This window comes from Cygnus atratus, chromosome 7 (assembly GCF_013377495.2).
Source record: "Cygnus atratus isolate AKBS03 ecotype Queensland, Australia chromosome 7, CAtr_DNAZoo_HiC_assembly, whole genome shotgun sequence".
Classification (NCBI taxonomy): domain Eukaryota; kingdom Metazoa; phylum Chordata; class Aves; order Anseriformes; family Anatidae; genus Cygnus; species Cygnus atratus.
Window position 1 is genome coordinate 25,882,895 of NC_066368.1, and position 19,430 is coordinate 25,902,324.

Below are 19,430 nucleotides of genomic sequence, written 5' to 3' on the forward strand. Positions count from 1 at the left end.
ACCAACCATATCGCCTTTCTTAAGGTAGTCTGTGAGAGCACTTACTGTGAGGTATAGCTGGCCCTGGCCCTTTTTACTTGCTGACCTATGCACCCGCGGCTCACAGAACTGCTACAGGGAGGTTGCCGAGTAAGGAGCCTGCACTCAGATTCTCAGTCAGCCCCCTTACACGAAGGGCAGAGGATTTTCCTTCCAGCACAAAACAGAATCCTAGGGAAACGAAACAAAAGCCTAAAAGATGCCTCTGCTGCTTTAAAGCGTATGCTGCTGCACTGGACATACACGCTTAGTGCACACCAGCGCTTTAACGTGTCCGCCTTGCCCTGACGCCGAGAGGAGCCGGTAACCGGAGCGCACCCCTCAGCCACCCGCCTTCACTCCTGCTTGTGAGATGCGGCTCCGCAGGACGGACAGCCCCGCCTTGGCACCGCGCGTCCCGAGCCTGCCACCTCCGTTCGCCTCCAGCCGGCCAGAGGCTACGCCGCTTTCTCGCCCTACGACACCGGGACGAAGCGGAGGGAAGAAGCGCGAAGGCCGGCAGGGCACGGAGAGCACCCGAGTAGCGCCGCGCTGCACCTCCGGGAACAGGTCCTAGCCCGCCTGCCCTCAGCCACCCGGGGCTTCACGCCGGCCGTTAAACGGCCGCGGGCCGCGTGACGTCACGCCGCGCCGCCGCCCCTGAGCACGAGGCTGGGCGGCGGAGCGGCCCCGCCCGCGGAGTTGGCGCTTGCGCAGACGGCGCCGGCAGGGCCCTGTCAGCGCTCCGCGGCGGGGCCGCTCCCGCCCTCAGCGCTGCCCGGGGTGCCTGAGGCGGCTGGGCTGGGCCGGGCCGCGTCGCGCCGGGCTGGGCAGCGGGGGAGCGGAGCGGAGCGGAGCGCGGCGCAGCCGGTGAGTTCCGCCGCTTTGTGACGCGCCGCCGCCCTCGGGCTCCGCGGTGCGGCTGGGGCCGGCGGGACGGCGGCTGCGGGACCGGGCGGGGGGAGCGGCGCCGCCTGAGGGGGGAGCGGCGGGGCAGGTGCGGGCCGGCCGGGACCGTTACGGGCGTCGCCGCCTCGCAGCCGGGGTGTCCCCGGGGGAGCCCGACGCCGCCCCGCCGCAGCGGGAGGAGGCCCCGGCCCAGCCCCGGCCTCCCCCGCAGCGTGGCCGCCCCCACAGGGCCCCGCCGAGCTCCGGGCTGGGCGGCGCGTCCCGCCCTGAGGGAGCTGCGGGCCGGCTGCTCCCTGCTGCGGGCCGGCTGCTCCCCGCTCCCTGGAGCGAGCCTGCGGGAGGCGGCCAGGCCGGCCGGTAGCGCCGCTCCTGGGCCCTTGCTGGCAGCGGCTGGGGCGGGGGCTGCCTGCTTTCCTGCCGGGTGTCAGCGCTGGGAGCCTGCTCACTTCACCTCACGCGGAGCGGTTAGCAGCCTGCAGCTGACAGTGGGACGGGACTGGCGTGACTGCGTGCGAGTGAAAAGCGCTGCCGGGATCTAAGGTTAAAGTACAAAACTTTTTTTGGGTGCTGGCTCTTCAAACAAACAAACCTTCTGTGGGAAGCAGAGAGGAGAAACTTTCCTCTTTTTTTTTTTTTTTCCCCAAACGGAGATCAGTCTTGCCTGTGGAAGTCTTGAAGCACTATAATCATACATCTTTTTAAACTTCTTGTATTGCAGGTTGAAGCTTGCATTGCACTTACAGATCTGTGAAAGTTGCTGTTGCATAGCTATGTCTTAACTGAAGATGTCTTCATTTTGATGTCTGCTTCTGAACGTGGTACGATATAGCTAGGGAAATATTTGATCATGCCTCATCTCCTGAGATAGGTAAACAGAATGCGATATATTTTAAGCTGTATGGTTGTTTGTTCGTTTTTTGTGAGATCACAAAAAGAGGCATCTTTATTACTGTATTTTGACTTGTGCAAAGAAAAATAGTTCATCTTGTGCTAGCAGGAATTCTGCTGTTCTTTGGTTTACGTAACACTTCGGTGCTAACCGACATCTGGCTTCTCTGAGCAGTCTTATATGTAGGCAATTTATATATGTTATGGCCCTGCACAATGTAAGATTGAGTGCATGTGTTGTGCATTGTATTCCAAATTATGTGATTCGTGCCGACTTCCTACTAATGATCACAGATGAAAATCTACAGTGATTTTGCACTGTATTGCACTGATTCCTAAATTGCTCTGAAAACATGGGGAAACTTCCTGTTGTGGAAGTGTGATACAAGTAATAGTAAATATCATCGTAAGCTCTTTGCCATCTGGAATACTGAAAATGAAGAGGGAGCATAGCTTTGTATCTTCTCCAAATAGGTACAAAGCCTGTCAGTATAAATACTGTTACTTGCAATCTAGAGGTGTTAGTTAGGGATGCGAGTTAGCAGGGATGACTCTGCCTGTGTGACTTCCTGTTACTGCAGCAGGAACTGTGAAGCGCTAGCCTGTGTTCTGGTTCAAGATTGGGACTATCCTATTTATTCTCTTGTGCTGTGTAAGTTCACTTGACTCATACTTGTTTAAATATAATGATTGACACATCATTTTATTGTTTGTGTTGTGTAACTGGATTGATCAGAGCTGACCAATTTTTTCCAGGCTGTGAGTCAAATGTTGTTTTTGGGGCTCTCGTCAAAGCCATACGCAGAGCTTTCTGGAGCCGTGCAAGGCCTCATGTTAATTAACTTGCCTGTACTGTCTCCTTAGAAGACATTTGAGGACTTTTCCTCTGGTCGGCTAGAATTGGTGGTGATTGTCATTTAAATAGTTCTAGATACGGAATTAGAGAAGCTTTACAGTGAATAATATTTAAAAAATTTTGAAGCAAACTGATAAAACTGAGGACCTGCACATCTTAAAACTGGAATTTGAAATAGGAAGGAAAGCATCTTACTGCAGTTAATGTAAATATTGTCTGAGAAAGTAAATCACCCTTCTGAAAACTGTTCACTAATTTAATATATGGTTATATTGAAAGTGAACATGTGGTTTACATGCTATATAGGAGATAAACTTTGGGGACAATTCTGAAAAACTACATTTTCCTTTTCTTGAACAGCTACACACAAGGAAAATTCTAGAAAAGTGAAGCTGGAAGATCTGCAATCAAGAACATAAACATGTTGTGCTGGGGAAATGCATCATTTGGACAGCTGGGGTTGGGTGGAATTGATGAAGAGATTGTTTTAGAACCCAGAAAAAGTGACTTTTTCTTAAATAAAAAGGTCAGAGATGTAGGATGTGGACTGAGACACACTGTTTTTGTCCTGGATGATGGGACTGTGTATACGTGTGGATGCAACGACCTAGGACAACTAGGGCATGAAAAAGCCAGAAAAAGACCTGGTAAGTTTAGAAGTAATCCATGGTGGAGCATTATGTCTTTGAATTATGTGCCTTTTGTTTCATTATGCTACATCAAGCCCAAGGCTATCAGTGTTTTTGCCTGTGCGGAACTGTATGCACAGTAGTTCTTCCAAGAATGGGCATATTTTAAACTTTAAAAGCATTCCCTTGGATCACATGGCTGTGTCCCTGTACTTTTGCCCGCCATGTAGCGGGACAGTGCCGCTAGTTTTTGTTTCCAGTGTGGAACCCCTTCACTTGGGGCTGTGGAGGCCTCATTGGCTGGGTTTAATCCCAAGGGGAGGTGACCTGCCTCAATACGTGGATCAGCATTGCGCTGTACGGATGGGTTTGGCTACCAGAGTAAGGTGGGAATGAATACTTGGCATGCCACAGGCCAGAAGCATTCTGTGTATTTTTAACAGTCCAATATATGATATAGAGCAGTTCTGATCAAAGCAGCGTGATTTATTTTCTCTTTTTAAGAACTAAAAATAAAACTTTTGATAAAAGACTTGTACACATATAGAGTGTTGTAGGAGTGGGATTTGGAAAAGCCTAAAGGACGCAGTGTATCAGTTCCTTGGACTTTCTTATTCCTACCTGTATTATATGTGTGTTTCTGCTCCTTGCTAGTGCAGTTTGCTAGCAGAAGTGGGTAAACGTCTTGTAAGGACTGCGGAGGAGTGTGCACATGGGCTCCCTTCAGAGCTGTGCATTTGAGTCATATCTGCAAGCTACTGAGAGATGGAGCAGTGCTTCTGACAGTATTAAAGCATCACGTAAGCAAACTGAAAAGGCTTAGTAAGAGTTTATTCTAATTGCTACGATTGCAATTTTGCAAGTTACTTGGCACAATAATTGATACAAACAGTTCAAATGGAAACAAGACAGTACCTCTATTATGCAATATTTTAGTAGTTCTTTGTTCAGAGTTTTGATTTTGGTGCCAAGTAAAGATTTTTCTTGTAGTTTATACATAACTTTTAGAACTGATTTGAATTTCTGTTGGGAAGCAGTAAGCGCATATTAAAACTGATAAATTGAATCCTGCATAACCCTGTTTCATGAACTTGAATAGAAACTTGTCAAACTTGCTCTGAACACTTGTTATCACCTGGGAAATAATGCTGAATTGTCTTTTAAATCTAAAAATTACTATAAGAAATCCGACTTTTAATTTTGTTTTTTAAAACAGCCCTGCATGAGCTTTCACATGTAATAGGCAAATACTCACTATAAATCTTTTTTTAATGTGCTCAGACAGCAGTCTTGAGGGCTGTATTGTCCTCCTCTGTTTTTTTCTTAAATCCAGAGATTACTGACCATACTGTTGAATGTTACGATGTAAGTCGATGCTTTGGGATAATTTTAGTCAAGAGAGGTTCAGTATCTTTGCAAATGGGTGTATGTCTGCTAACTAAAGATACTTTTATCACTGACTGCTCATCTTTGCCCCCTCAGTGTCACCAGTGGTGCTATTTAGCTGTTACCTTACCTCTTACCTTACCTTACCTCTTTCCTTCTCTCAAAGCTCTACTTGCCACAGGGATTGGTTTCTTAATCCATATTAGGCAAAGTCAGTCTGGCTGCTTCAGCGGCCGGTGAAGATAATCAGCACCGATGTGCATGGTGTTGCCTGAACTGGAAAGCATGTACATGACTTCTTCCACTGGCAGAGCTGGGGAGGCCTTAATGGGCTAAACTGGGCGGGTAACCTCTTTAAGAAGACCAGCTGTTAGCAAAATGAACTTATGTCTGCTGCTTTTTTTAATTCTATTTTGGAAACTAATTGTCTGTTATGTTACAGATATTGTTAACTACTGTTTTGAAACTGACCTAGGCTGTGCTAGGCTGTGTTTACAGAGCGTGTTACATTGATGATACGCAGGCATTTCCAGTGGTGTGGGATTCTCAGGCAGGAATAGAATATACATGTTGGAATATCGGGCATAAAATGTCCAGGCAGGCTCTTATTTAACAGAACTGTTGAAAACTCCAGCTGTAATGACAGGCTCTGATGATATTTTTTTCACCTTTACTGTTCCTGAAATGAAAATGTTAGACTTCTGATCACAAGTCATAAGCACAATAACAAATACATTCAAAGGTACTCAAAAGTACTGATGCAGACTACTGGGAAAAATCACAGGTACTTTAGTGTTTGATTTTCAGAGGTGTGTAGTGTATATCTAGAACACTAAGCTTTAGGATCTGTTTCTACAGTAATTTGCATTATAAAGAGGATATTGTGTAGCTAATTGCAAAATCAGTAGCTTTAGTCTTTTAATTTCCCCTGCCTTGTTTTGCAGGTTGTTTTTTTGTTGTTGATAATGAATAAGTGAATTTAATTTGTTGTGGTGGAATGTTTTCCACTTACATAATGTCTACACGTGTAGTCATTTGACAGTAATGTATTTGACTGTAATGTTAATTGAGTTTCTGTACTCATTTTCAGATGGCAAGGTTAGAAGAAACAATTAAAAACCACAGAAACTGCAGATTTTGTGCACTTTAGTATGTTGCTGCTCTAAGTTAATTCCAGAAACTGTTTTTGTTTGGGTGTCAAATTTAACTTCTGCTAGGATAGCATGTTTATAATTTTAAATTAAAGATATTTTGGCAGAATTCTAGGGTTACTTTGGTGTCATTTTGATGGGTATCTAGTAGACAAATGACTGTAACTGTCATGGACAATGTTAGTTTGTTAGTTGCCTTTTTTAAAGAAGAAACAACAAGCAATTAACTTCTTTTCTTGTCTTCTTAGAGCATGTTGGTGCACTGGATGCCCAAAATATTGTAGCTGTATCATGTGGAGAAGCCCACACTCTTGCACTAAATGACAAGGGTCAGGTATATGCCTGGGGTCTGGCTACCGATGGACAGCTTGGCTTGCCTGGAACAGAGGAATGCATCAGAGTGCCCAGGTTAAAAGCAATAAGTATATAATAAAGTTATTTTCTTTGAAAAAAATGTACTTAAATCACATTGCTTAGGCTTTTAAAATTAAAAATACACATTAGGAAGTGTATTTTAGCATTTTAGCTATGGCACACGCATGCCTCAGACTGTTTATTTCCTTTCTCAAAAAGTCAGCTAATGTGAGAAGTGTGGCATGGATTTGCTTGGTTAGTTTTTGTTTGTTTTTAAATTGTCATCTCCTAAGAGTGGAGGTTATGTTGCAAAAGTAGTATGGGTGTTTTTTTATTTTGCTTTTGACATAGGAAAAATCACAAGCAACAGTTCCTCAAAACATGAGTAATTTATAACTTGGCCATGCCTATCTGTGACGTATAGATATGAAGGATATAAATAACAGTTAACCCTTAATAAAGGTTATTTATTTCTGTATCAAATCTAAAAGTCCATAGGCCTTTTGGAAACTCCTGTTTTTCTCATAAAAAAATGAAAGCATTCTAGATTAAATGTGGTTCTACATAGTATTTGCAACTTGTTGATAATATTGTGTGATATTTGCCAGCTTTGTAAGCAGTTTTGACTCAAGTTAATGTTAATATACTGAGATAGAAAAAATCATTCAAATTTTAACAGAATGTAATTCAGCCTTTCTATCAAATACTGATGTAAAGAAGAGTAATGCATCATACAACCTCATTTCTTTTGAAAACTAAAAAGAAAGAGCCTCTCTTCTTGCTTCCTGTATTCATTGGCTCCATTCAGCTGCGTGACATCTCCTTCCTAGTCTCTCTAAAGTACATGAACCTCCTTAATTCTTCATTATGGTTTTTTTTTTTACTGAATTAATTAATTTGAAAATAAGACAACTTGTCATTAGATGTATTAGCAAAGAAGCAGTTTTGACTTAAGACTTTGCTAAATAGCTGTAATTAAAGTTAGAATATTTAAATTAGTTTCATATATACTTCAGTGGAAAGGATGCACTTGCTTTATGTTACCCTTTGGTGTGACTTTACATTTCATGCCATGACCTAGTAGCTTAATTCCTTCTCTGTTTTCTTATCCCAATAGAAATATTAAAAGCTTATCAGAGATCCAAATTGTGCAAGTTGCTTGTGGTTATTATCACTCACTTGCACTCTCAAAAGGTAAGCAATATTCTTCTGAAGTTTTGTGTAGTTTCTTACCCGGGGATTCTGAAGTTTTCAACATTCCACTTCACTGAAACTTGAATTTAAAAAATAAATTTACGAACAAAGGTAGTGTTGGTTATTCTGCTTTCTTTTTTCTTGTGCTTTTTTGATTTTTTTTTTTTAACAACATCTTGCTTTCAGGTAATTTCCTTTTTTAATTCGTCATTGTTTCTCTCCTTGTTCCATCTCTTTCATCCTGCTAGCATACTACTTTGTCACTAGTCTTTTATTCTAGGCTGTAACTTCAAATTATTGAGGCTTGCAGGCAATGACTTCCTCATCTGCTTTTCTATTGCAAAGCCTCTATTTTGTTGGTAATTCTACAGTTAAAATGAAATGTCCCCTTATAACCCACATTTTGAAAGTTCTAAGCGTGTCCTCAGAACTTTTAGGGGGGCTCTGAGAACGTACTTATTTGGCCTCACTTGTTTGTGTAACAAATACAGCTCTCTGGAAATGAAGACAAATGTGAATTTAAACTTGCTTTGTGTTTGTTTCTACTGCAACAAAATAGAGTTGTGGCCAAAACTTGCTTTGAAAGTGGGTGCTGAACAGGGTGAATTTCCACCATGGAAACATAGAGCATTAAGGGAAAAAAAAAATTAAACACAAAAAAATCAAGTGATGTCTGACAGTGTTTCTTAACAACCTGGGGTAGAATACAAACTACATAAACTTGGGTGATGTATTAATTGTATGCTATTTTTTTTTAAAATAAAATTTATACAGATAAGTGCCTTGATTGAGCACATAACTTTTTAAAGTAGGCTTGTATTGAGGGTTTTCTGTGCCGTTCTGTATTTGCTGGCATCTTTGCCCCTTATAAACTAGTGAGATTCCTTTGTTTTCAGGATATGTAGACTGAGATATTAAAATAACGCTTTGCCTGAATTAAGAGCAGCAGTATAATGTGTTCAGTAACAGAATTGTACTTCTAAGTGTTCTGCTGCTCAAAGGTGCAAATTTAATAGGACTTTGTCATTTAAAAATCACTGTGTTTTAAATACTTTAAAGCTTTGCGTACAGCATTCCTGAAGAGTCCTATTACTAATTCATAGGTTTGCAGCTGCATGTTTCAGTTTATCACGTTATAGTATTTTGCTTTTTCCTTCTGGTTTTGAGAGAACATGCAGAAATATTTACAGAGTATCAAGGTCAATCACAGTTATGGCCTTAAAATAGACCGACACAGGGAGGAAAATTATGTGAATTTCCTTCATTTGACCAGCCTGAGTGGGAACTTCGTAGTATTTTCAGTTCTGTGGGATATTAATCAGACAGATTAGTTCATCTGATTAGATTATAAATATGATTGGCATAGGATTTCTTTGGTGTTAAGAAGATTGTTTTTGCATTGAGGGATTTTTTTTGTAAATAAATACAGTTTGGATGACCTGTATCTCAGGAGATGATCTCCTCGCTTTCTATCTTGATAAATGCTTGAATTGAAAAAGTGGAGATAGAAGGGACATAGGTAGCAATACTGTTTGAAACAAATTACATCAGCAAAAGCAAAGCATCTTTGTGATTAGCTGTTCACCTTAGGATAGTAAATACCTTGATAAAATATTGGTTGTTCATTAAAACATTTTATTTGGGAGGTAATATAAATAAATAGCTCTCTGAATTGCGAGTCTTCAAAATACATTTTTTTTCTTTATAAGACATTAAATAGCTTTATCAACTTTGTGCTTCATCTGTCATATTTTTAATACAATATTTTAAAATCTAATTGTATGTGGAAAAATAAGTATGTTACCTTATAAAAGCTTAAATGGGGCTTGTGACTGGAAATGGGAAGTTTCTGCATGTCCATTATGCAACTTTGACAAGATCTCTGCATGAAAATAGGTACAATAGTGGAACTCTCAATTGGAGAGCATTTTGCTTCATAATAACCAAGCACAATTTATCTGGCATTGTTGAAACAGGCAAGTTAAGAGTAGAAAGTGATTTCAATATTTGGGTTGAATACCTGCAAATTACAGAATGCTTAGCTTCAAAAGTGAATGAGTCTGTTCAGTGATTTGTGTGCATTATCAAATCCAAAAATATTTGAAGAGTAACTGTCTAACCTCACTTCTAGTTTCTCTGACAGTAAATACACTTTATAGAATTAAATGATATTGATTGTACTTATTGTTATCTTTTTAAACAGGAAGTGAAGTGTTTTCCTGGGGACAAAATAAATATGGCCAGCTGGGCTTAGGTTATGAGTATAAAAAGCAAAACTCCCCACATGTGATTAAATCTCTGCTGGGAATCCCTTTTGCACAGATTGCAGCAGGAGGAGCTCATAGTTTTGTATTAACTCTTTCTGGAGCAATTTTTGGATGGGGACGAAACAAATTTGGGCAGCTGGGTCTTAATGATGACAATGGTAAGTAAGCATTTCTACAGTAAAACTTCATGCTGAAGGTCTTGGTTTGTGAATCAAAAGATACCAGTATTCTTAGAAAAGGAGCAGACAAAACAAACCTTTGTTGAATATTTTCTGATAGTGCCAATGTCATGTGAGTTTATATAAGGAGGGCAGAGTTCCACCCCCAGCTATTTTGTAGTGAAAGTTCGGACAGCATTATGTTGAAATTCTAGCTGGCTTGACTTTTTTTCTTTCCCTGTTCTAGATTTTTCTGACTTAGGCGTTTTGAGTGGGATTGAACTGAGATACTATGCAGTAGCTACTGTTTGAATTGAGTTTTAGGTAGATTAACTGCTGGGCAAAAACAGTGAAATACTGAAACTATTTGATTGTCCTTAAAATGTTTAAGATGTCTTCGTAGTTTATTCCCACTATACAGATACTGTCCTTTCTCAGGCCACTTCTGAAAATTGTTCATAATTTTCAGCTACTTCCAAAATTTCCTCCATTATAATGCCAATACTCAATAATAATAATAATAAAAGTAGACAAAGGTTTGTTTCTTTGTTAGTTGTATTACATTACATATACGCCATCAGGGCACAGGGCTCCAAGATGGAAGTATATGATGCCAGATTCCCTCAATATACAGTTCATTATTCAATAATCTACATCTAATTTCAGGAATTCATGCTTTCTCACTGATTCCTTGTTCTCAACACCCTTTAAAATCAGAAAAAATACGTTGCAGTTAAAATGTGTATCTGAATTCATGCTTTAAATCTGGGTGCAGGCATGTAACAAGAAAATTACACATTCTTTATCTGATGTTTTTCCCGTGAGATTTGACTTAATGGGAATTTTTGGTTGCTTCTATATTCTCTTTGGAAAAGTGTATGGCCCCAATTTTGTATACAGCATCACTTTTCACTAAAATCCATTTTTTTTTCTGATGTCTGTATAGGGTCTTTTTCAGACAAGTGTACCTGACAAATTTTTAGGCATTAGCATTAACATTCAGGAAATACAGCGTTTGTGCAACTGGGTGACAAAGTTGATTTGTTGCCATACTAGAGGGAAATTAGTTGTGCCTCCTAACCATTCAGTGTTCCATTCTATTACACCTTTAATAATATTGAACTGTGACCAACTGATACTAATTTATTGGAAAGCTTTACAATTGTGAAGCTCATAAACACCTCAAAACATCTGTTACTTTTTTTCTTTTCTCATGGCCAATGGCAGGTACTAGTGAAACTGAGGCTCTTTGCTAAAAAGTACGTTAGTATAGTAGTTCTTTGTTTTTCTGTAGTAGCTCTTTTGTCTAAAAGTGTAGTATAAACCCTGTCACAGCGATTGGATTCTGTTGACAATTGTAAAATGCTTATTTGGTTGGAACCAAGTAAGAATGAATAGGCAAGACTATTTGTTTTTGTTTTTTTGTTTTCAAAAAAAGCAATCTATTGCTGTATTAAACCTCTCAGACAGGTATGTTCCTACCCTGCTGAAGTCACTGAGAACTCAGAAGGTTGTTCATATTTGTTGTGGAGAAGATCATACTGCTGCCCTTACAAAGGTACAACATTTAAAGATATGGTTATACTTTGATTTTGAATGTTTTCAGGAGAAGATGCTACCTGATTAGGAAATAACAAGCAAAATTCCACTTAAAATTTCTTCAAAGTTTGTTAGATGAAATTGAGGAAGACTGGAAGAATGGTTAAATATTTGGAAAAAAAACAACTTACCAAATACAAGAAATCTTTCTGTAGTTTTAGATTTTTGTCAGATATAGTAAAGGTGAGCACACAAAATAAAGCATTTTTGATAAGACAGTGCATGTTACATTATTAAAATTGTGCAGGTATTGAAATTTATATTAGAATTTACTAAAGAAATAGCTGATTTCTGAATGAAATGCCTCTAGCATTGTTTTTATCACTGATCAGGCCAAGTTAATTTCAAATTTAAATTACATGCCAGAAGGATTGGGGTGTGTGTGGTTGTTGGGAGGTACTGAATTGCAATTTGCTGCTTATGTCCTATTGGCGAACAGACAGAAGAGATTGAAGATTTGCTAATCTACTAGAATTATATCGTGAGGTTCTATGGAAAGTTAGTCATTTATTTCAAGGCCATTTTGGGAAAAAAAGAAGCATGTATTCTGTGTCAGTGTGACATATATATATATATATATATATATATATATATGTGTAAGAATCAATCAGAGTAGTTGGAAAGTTTAAATGTGCCAAGTTGCTGTGTTTATGTAACTGTTGGCTAAATGCATAATCTGCAGTCTCATGTTTGTTTAAGGTTTGGATGCTTTAAGGAGGAACATAGAATGTAATGCTAGAGCTCTTTCTTATACTCATCTTAGTGATGGATAGTGCTTTTCAAGCATCAAGTGATAAGTACCCTTATTTTGTGGTGGGTAAAATGGTACATATACATCTTTCTTTAAATGATTGACTCCTCTATCTTCCTGTGTTCCGATACTTGAATTCAACCTCAACATTTAGGTATAAATCAGTAGGTGTTAATGTTCTGATGTTTCATTTTGTTCATCACTCTTGATAAAATGTGTCAATTTATAAAGAATGTTTTGAACTTGTAAATAGCAGTAGACAAGTATTCTGACCAATTGAGATCTGGACGTGACTAAATATTCATTTATCTTCTGAGTCTGTATTCAGAACTTTGTTGTAGAAGGTGTTGGAATTTTTGAAGTAACTATTTTTCAGTTTTTTCTCTGAAGAAAAAAAATCTGTATTTACTCTCTTGAAGAATGTACGCTTTTTAATGTATGTTTGAATTTTTAAACTGCAACAAATGAAAGTTTTGAAGAGTGTGGTTTGTCTAAGTATGGCCATACCTTTGTTGCTTATACAAGCTTAATTGTCTATAGTGGAAGGAGAAAACTGTTCACAAACAATTACTTGTCATAAAATATTCTCTTGCTTTGACTGGAAAAGACGTGGCAACTTTGCAGTCATGAAATGGATATTTATGTATTGTGTAAGGTTATGGAAATATGGAATGTAAAGAATTATAACATATTCTGTATGTTTTCCTCTTTTTAATATAGGGAAGTTAACTTCAAACTTGCTTTGATGGACTCAATTAAGATATTGAATTTACTGTAAATTGTATGATTTTATGTTACCCATTTATATAGGTCCATTTTTCCCTTTCATGATAGGCCTTTCAGAACCAGGGGTCTTGATACATCTTTTGTAGACAGTACTGTGTGCGTGTGAGCATTTTTCAATTCCTTCTCAAGTTTGGAAAAACCTGTCACTGTTTGTTATCCTGATTCAGTGAATGAGGCTGTTGTTTTTCCTCAGTGGATGCTGCCATTTTAATGATGATTTCCACCAGAGGTCCAGTCTGATGCAGAGTAGAATTGAAAGAAAGAGCTTTACAATTTCAAAGCATTTCAAAATGGAAAGTTTCAAAGTTGTTGTAAGGTAAGTTGTATAATTTATGAAAATGGTTCTGATTTAATATTATTAAAGTTTTTGGTTAATTTATTGATAAATTAATCAAAAACACTTCTAAAAATGACTTGCCTTACAACAAGAGTGAATTTTTCTGGTTTGTCCTTTCAAATAATGAAGCTGGCTATTTCAGTCATACTCTGCATCATCTGTCTGAGGAGGGCAGCTTCCTGTTTGGTAATTGTTTTCAAATTTCTATTCAAGATTTAAAAGCCAAAGTATACTTTTTAACAGTAAGAATTTATGTACCATTAGAGTTCATCAAGAGAACTGGAAAAGAGAAAAAAACACAAGGATTAGTATCTTGTAATAACACAAGTTAATGACAGGACTCTATTGTATGCTAGTATGGAAAGTACAAGAATAAGATTTAACATTAATAAGGTAATACTTGATAGCTATGCCATGTTTTCATAACTGCAGTTACTTTGCGATCCTTCTGTGTCTCAGGACCCTCTTGAACAAATTTATTTTCTGTCTTTTTCCCTGCAATTCCAAAATAATCAGACAAGGTAATTTATTAAGCCCCTGTTTCTGATAATTTTTTTGTTCCAAGATATGCTATTATTTTAATCCACATAATTTGTTTGTTTAGGAAGGTGGGGTTTTTACATTTGGAGCTGGAGGCTATGGTCAGTTGGGTCATAACTCTACCAGCCATGAGATAAACCCAAGGAAAGTTTTTGAACTTATGGGAAGTGTTGTCACGCAAATCACTTGTGGCAGGTAAGGTCTATTCTGTGCTAGTGCTATGAATCTTATAAATTACTTGCTTTGTATAAAACTTCACATATATTCTAATATGAAGTGTATTTTTTCCTTAACCTTGGTGGTTAGGGAAGATGGGATAAATAAAGACTCTAAATACCTTTAGCTAGCGACATTACTGGGGTTTTAAAAACATTCAGTAGAAGAACTGAAGGATGCTACACTTAGAGTTCTGATTCTCTACACTGAAAATGTTAATAATATGGTGCTGTTTATTGCTGTCACTTCATCATTCCCTATTAAAGAATGAGGGTGTATGGGGAGATACTCTCACTTCACTGAGGATAAATAAAATTTGGAAACATACATCATTTTAAAAAATATCTGTAAAACTGTACTGTACTTCAGTTCCTAATGTTGTTTGTTTGATTATTTATTTTAATAATATATTATTAATAATAGCACCCAAGAAATTTGGAAAAATTATCAATGCAGATGAAAATGTCCTTGTCCAAAGAATTGCATTCTAAGACAAAATGGGGGAGACAACATAATTTTTGAAGATAAGGGCATATCTTGTTATTTGGGTTAAAAAACACATTATGTAATCCTTTCTGCATTTTGGTTGACACTAATTGGACCTATTCCCTTTTATTAGTTTATGTGAACTCAATACTGGTTCTTCCCAGGAGGATGATAGGGGAGGGGGGCATCTGAAATTGAGATGAAGAAAAGGAGATGCAGCCAGTCTGGTAGAAACTGCAAATTTCGGAATGTCCAGAGAGATGCCCTAAAGGTCAGACTGTGGATAGGCAGGGGTTCAAGGCAAAACCTGGCATCTCCATTTCCTGAATGTTTCCATGAAAAGGGAATGTTGCGTATTGCACTGTCAATTGAAGTACTGCCATTGCCAGTCAAGATGTGGAGTCTGTGATGAGACCTTTAACAGAGTTTTTAACAATTAACAAAATTCTTAGATTGCATAAAGCACGTTATGGTGCTTACGTTTTTGTTTTTTTTTTCTTTTTTTTTTCCACTAGACAACACACTACTGCGTTTGTTCCTTCATCTGGAAGAATTTATTCTTTTGGACTTGGAGGTAATGGGCAATTAGGTACGGGAACAACCAGTAACAGGAAAAGTCCATTCACAGTAAAAGGAAACTGGCTTCCTTACAGTACTCAGTGCCTGATACCCACAGGTAAGCAATACCTGGTGGATTCACTCTTTCTATTCCTGTTCCTTTTTAAGTGTTTCTTGGCTCTTGAGATTTTAACTGAACATGGAATATAATCACTTCCTTCCACACAGTTTGTTTTCACTGTGCTGTAATTCACTGAAGTTCATTTCTGCTGTAAGAAGTTGTTGTGGTTTAGCCCAGCTGGCAGCTAAACACCACACAGCCGTTCGCTCACCCTCCCCCCTCCCTCTCCGGGATGGGGGAGAGAAACGGGAAAGTGAAGCCTGTGAGTTGACATAAAGACAGTTTATTAAGACAGGAAGAATAATAACAATAATAATAATAATAACAATAATAATAATAATAATAATAATAATAATAGTATTAATAGTAATAATGTGTACGAAATAAGTGATGCACAATGCAATTGCTCACCACCCGTTGACCGATGCCCAGCCTATCCCCGAGCAGCTGGCCCCCCCCTCCACCCCGGCTAGCCACCCCTATATATTGTTCAGCATGACGTCAGATGGTATGGAATACCCCTTTGGCCAGTTTGGGTCAGCTGTCCTGGGTCTGTCCCCTCCCAGCTCCTGCTGCATCCCTAGCCTGCTCGCTAGCAGGACAGAGCGAGAAGCTGAAAAGTCCTTGGCTTGGTGTAAGCACTGCTCTACAACAATTAAAACATCAGCATGTTATCAGCGCTCTTCTCATTCTAATCCAAAACATAGCACCCTGCCAGCTACTAGGAGGAAAATTAACTCTGTCCTAACTGAAACCAGGACAGAAATACTTGCAACAATTTCTTGCTTTGCGATTGGGGTAGGTGCTTTGTTAGCACTGGAGCTAACACTTAGAGCTGTTAGTGTTTACCTCCATTAAAGATAGTTTTAATTATTGCATTGCCAAGATCTGCCCAGAGCAAGGTTACATAATGAAGGAACCATTTCCTAATCGAGTATGTTGATTGCAGTGTCTTGAGTGTTTCTCAAATCCACATTTTCAGTTGACTTTTTTTTTTTTATTCTTACTGCAGATAGTGATCAGTATTACTGTGTAAAGAGAATTTTCTCTGGTGGGGACCAAAGCTTTGCACACTACTTTTATCCACAGGTAATACATCAAATATACTTTAGAACCAAGCTGAATTTATTTTGTTCTGATGCATTTTAAGAGATATTTCATATTGAAGATGCAGAAGTATGCTGTAAAATTTTAAACTGTGGAAGCACAAGACATTGCATCAATTAGCAATGAGAAGACTTCGATCCAGTCTGTTGAGTGTTAGCTGTCAGTGAGCTCAGGAAGCTTTTTCGCACAGGCTTTTTTCCTGAGTCATGAATGCATGCCCTTCTTTCCTTTTTAAAGAATCAGAGCGATTGAGGTTGGAAGCGACCTCTGGAGGTCATCTCGTCCAACCCCCCTGCTTAAGCAGGGTCACCCACAACAGGTTGCCCAGCACCATGTCCAGGTGGCTTTTGAATATCTCCAAGGAGGGAGAATTCACAACCATTCTGGGCAGCCTGTGCCAGCGCTCAGTCAAAAGCACCTTTACCTTTGAAAAAGAAAAAGCCCAAGAGCTTTTCTTCCCTGCCCAATAATGGTGAGGTGGGAGTGTGACGGAAAGGAAATGCTCTTGGACAGTGACTTGGGAGGAAAGAACAAGGTGAAGATATATGCCTGGATTCACGTAGAAGCTATGTTCAAATAATAGCCCAGCAGATTTTAGACCACAGGGATTAGTGAAGCAGGAATGAATAGAAAATGGGGGGTGAAAAAGTGATGACACAAAGGGAATCAGTAAAGGTTTAGGGGGAAACATGTTTGTTGCCAAGAAAAACTGGGGTCAGGCAACCCTGTGCTCCCACAGCTTATTCTGCTTGTGAAAAATTATTTTTTTTTTCTATTTTCCCCCTCTTAATTCTGATTGAGTTTTGGTATCTATTTCTGTATTTAATAGAAGCTTGTTTAACAAGTGTACACTGAAAAACTAACTGGTAGTGTAGGATCAAAACTTTTCTATTAAAATTCCACTCATGAAAAAAAATTACTGTGCAAATTTCATAATCAAAGTAGATTGTGACTGACTAATTGAGGTAAACTTAAGACTATGAATGCAGTTATTGTGGTTTGTCATGTACAAAAAGTGTTAGCAATAGATGGACTTTGATGATGCATAAGCATCCTTTTTAGAACTCCTTAGTTTGCTAATTTGCATTCTTTCAAAGCTACGTGAGTACTGTACTCCTGGGACTTGGGTGTCCTTGCCAGCTAAGGGGTCTCAGCAGGCAAAAATCTGATTTTTTTCCAGTTAGTTTTTGGGCAGGTCTGTTCCCTGAATTGTTTCACTGTCATGCTTCTGCTGGACTCAAGGAAAATAGCAAGAGCGTTTCTCGTTCTTATCCTCCCTTTCTGAGGATTGGGATCAGAAGTACTGATTTTTGGCAACAGCTAGTCATCGGTACGCTGAGTCAGCTATGTTGTAAAGAGCATGTCCTCAGGAGAAGTGTCATCTTTTACTAGTTTAACCTTATTTTTGGTGCTGTTTGCCACCTCTTTTTGAATCAGTGCTCTTACTCATAAAGGTTTTCTTGCTTCTATTCCTGTTTTGTGTTAGAAATCTCACTGTAATTCATTCAGTTTGAGCAGCACATCAAAATGCAGCTTGTATGATAATGCAGTAAACATTCAGAGAAACGTGATTCATTCTCAGAAGAGTCTGATGGATATGGGGTGGGAGAGCAGCTGTCTGAAAAATTGAATGGGTCCTTTTCTGGATGCTCACAGCCTGGCGGTGAGCTAAGTGGCTGACAGTGACCAGAGAATAAACATGTTTGCTACTCTTGTCTAAAGCTTGTTTAGTGTTCATCTCCTAGAAAAGTGCTTGTATGTTTAGGGTTGTTTACCATGAAATAACCTGTGGTGTGAATTAACACACTAATCTGGATGGTTTTAGTTTATCATAGCTTACTTTGCTTTCATAGCAAGTGTGGAACTGCTAGAATATAGTAAATTGATTCTTGGGCTTGTTTCAAATAATAGTCTGGGTAGGCAAATTGTCCATCAATGAAGGGAAAAGGTCTTAGCCACAGGACTGTTTTTCTGGAAATTGGTTTAATGTGCCTGATTCATTGTTTTCTTTACAATTTAGAACATGGTACCGCCAGATGATTTCAGGTATCCTGATGTTTTGAAGCAGATCTGGACTGTGAACGAAACATTTATTCAGAGATTGCTGACTTTCCCATCTGGAAGACTTCCTGTAGAGATTGCTAAGTAAGTATTGTAGAGGAAATAAGTTGTCTTCAGTAATTTTATGTATGATTTGGGCGTGAATGTGGTTTTGTACATACATAGCAAGGGTAATCTTAATTACTGCTTTTATTACGTACAGAGCTTTTGTTGTGCTTTCATTGTCATGCTTGTCATGTAGTTTATCTCCTTTGCTCTGTCTCATCTCTGTCATAGTTTAGGTCACTGCTCCATACAAGATTAAGTATCTAGTTGCACTTTGAAAAATAATAGTGTGTATAAAGGAATATGAGAATAACTCGGAATATTGCTGCTATCTTACTAAAGGAGGATGCAAAGAAATTAAAAACAAACTGCAAGTCTCTTGTTTTTAGCTGCCTTAAGTGTTGAGTCTTGAATGGAGGTTTTACGGGATGTTGTTTGGTCATATTCAAGTCAGAGTTAGGTCCTATGTACTATGTTACTTATGAAGGATTAAATACATTAATTTTATAGAAGACGCTAATTTGTAAAAAGAAGTGTAACTTCTTCTTTCATGTGAACAATTTCAGTGAAATTGATGGAACATTCTCCTCAGCTGGGTGCCTCAATGGGAGCTTTTTGGCTTTGAGGTAGGTGGTCAGGCTTTTAAACAAGTATTCCTGTGAACAGAAGAATTAATGGTGGCTACCTTCCTCGTGTCTCTTGTTTCGACTATGACACCTTCCCACCATTTTCCCTTCTTAGTATTACTCTGATGCTTTCAGTTTAACCTTATAGCTCCTTTGCTACATGTAGTTTGTCAGCTGGCCCAAGTGCAGTATGTCTTCTGCCAGTTCTTGGAAGTGTGTGCCACCTGGCTGCTGCCATTTAAGCCAGCAAAAGTAATTACTTAGCAGCCACAAGTTGTCTATAATTCAAGGGGAGTATATTGTACAAGCTGGTTTAGATCTCGGTGATTGCCAAGATCTAAAGCATGACTGCCTTGCAGTTAGAGAAGACTTTTTTTCAGTTGCTTC

The 19,430-nt window shown here is 39.0% G+C and overlaps 1 protein-coding gene across 8 annotated transcripts in view; it reads left to right on the forward strand.

Moving 5' to 3' along the window:
* Positions 1 to 714: 714 nt before the first annotated feature.
* HERC4 (HECT and RLD domain containing E3 ubiquitin protein ligase 4) overlaps positions 715 to 19,430 on the forward strand; it is a 34,481-nt gene continuing 15,765 nt past the window's right edge. For 2 of the 8 annotated variants that reach the window (XM_035537807.2, XM_035537839.2), the window contains exons 1-12: positions 725 to 888; positions 1,646 to 1,745; positions 3,032 to 3,318; positions 6,086 to 6,245; positions 7,309 to 7,385; positions 9,589 to 9,810; positions 11,277 to 11,368; positions 13,888 to 14,018; positions 15,041 to 15,201; positions 16,217 to 16,293; positions 18,332 to 18,456; positions 18,984 to 19,043. In XM_035537807.2, the coding sequence (XP_035393700.1) occupies positions 3,093 to 3,318; positions 6,086 to 6,245; positions 7,309 to 7,385; positions 9,589 to 9,810; positions 11,277 to 11,368; positions 13,888 to 14,018; positions 15,041 to 15,201; positions 16,217 to 16,293; positions 18,332 to 18,456; positions 18,984 to 19,043 (1,331 nt within the window). In that variant the 5' untranslated portion in view covers positions 725 to 888; positions 1,646 to 1,745; positions 3,032 to 3,092. Of the gene's footprint in view, positions 889 to 1,155; positions 1,468 to 1,645; positions 1,796 to 3,031; positions 3,319 to 6,085; positions 6,246 to 7,308; positions 7,386 to 9,588; positions 9,811 to 11,276; positions 11,369 to 13,887; positions 14,019 to 15,040; positions 15,202 to 16,216; positions 16,294 to 18,331; positions 18,457 to 18,983; positions 19,044 to 19,430 lie in introns of those variants that run through there. The other 6 variants (XM_035537789.2, XM_035537825.2, XM_035537798.2 and 3 more) reach the window with 6 other exon arrangements.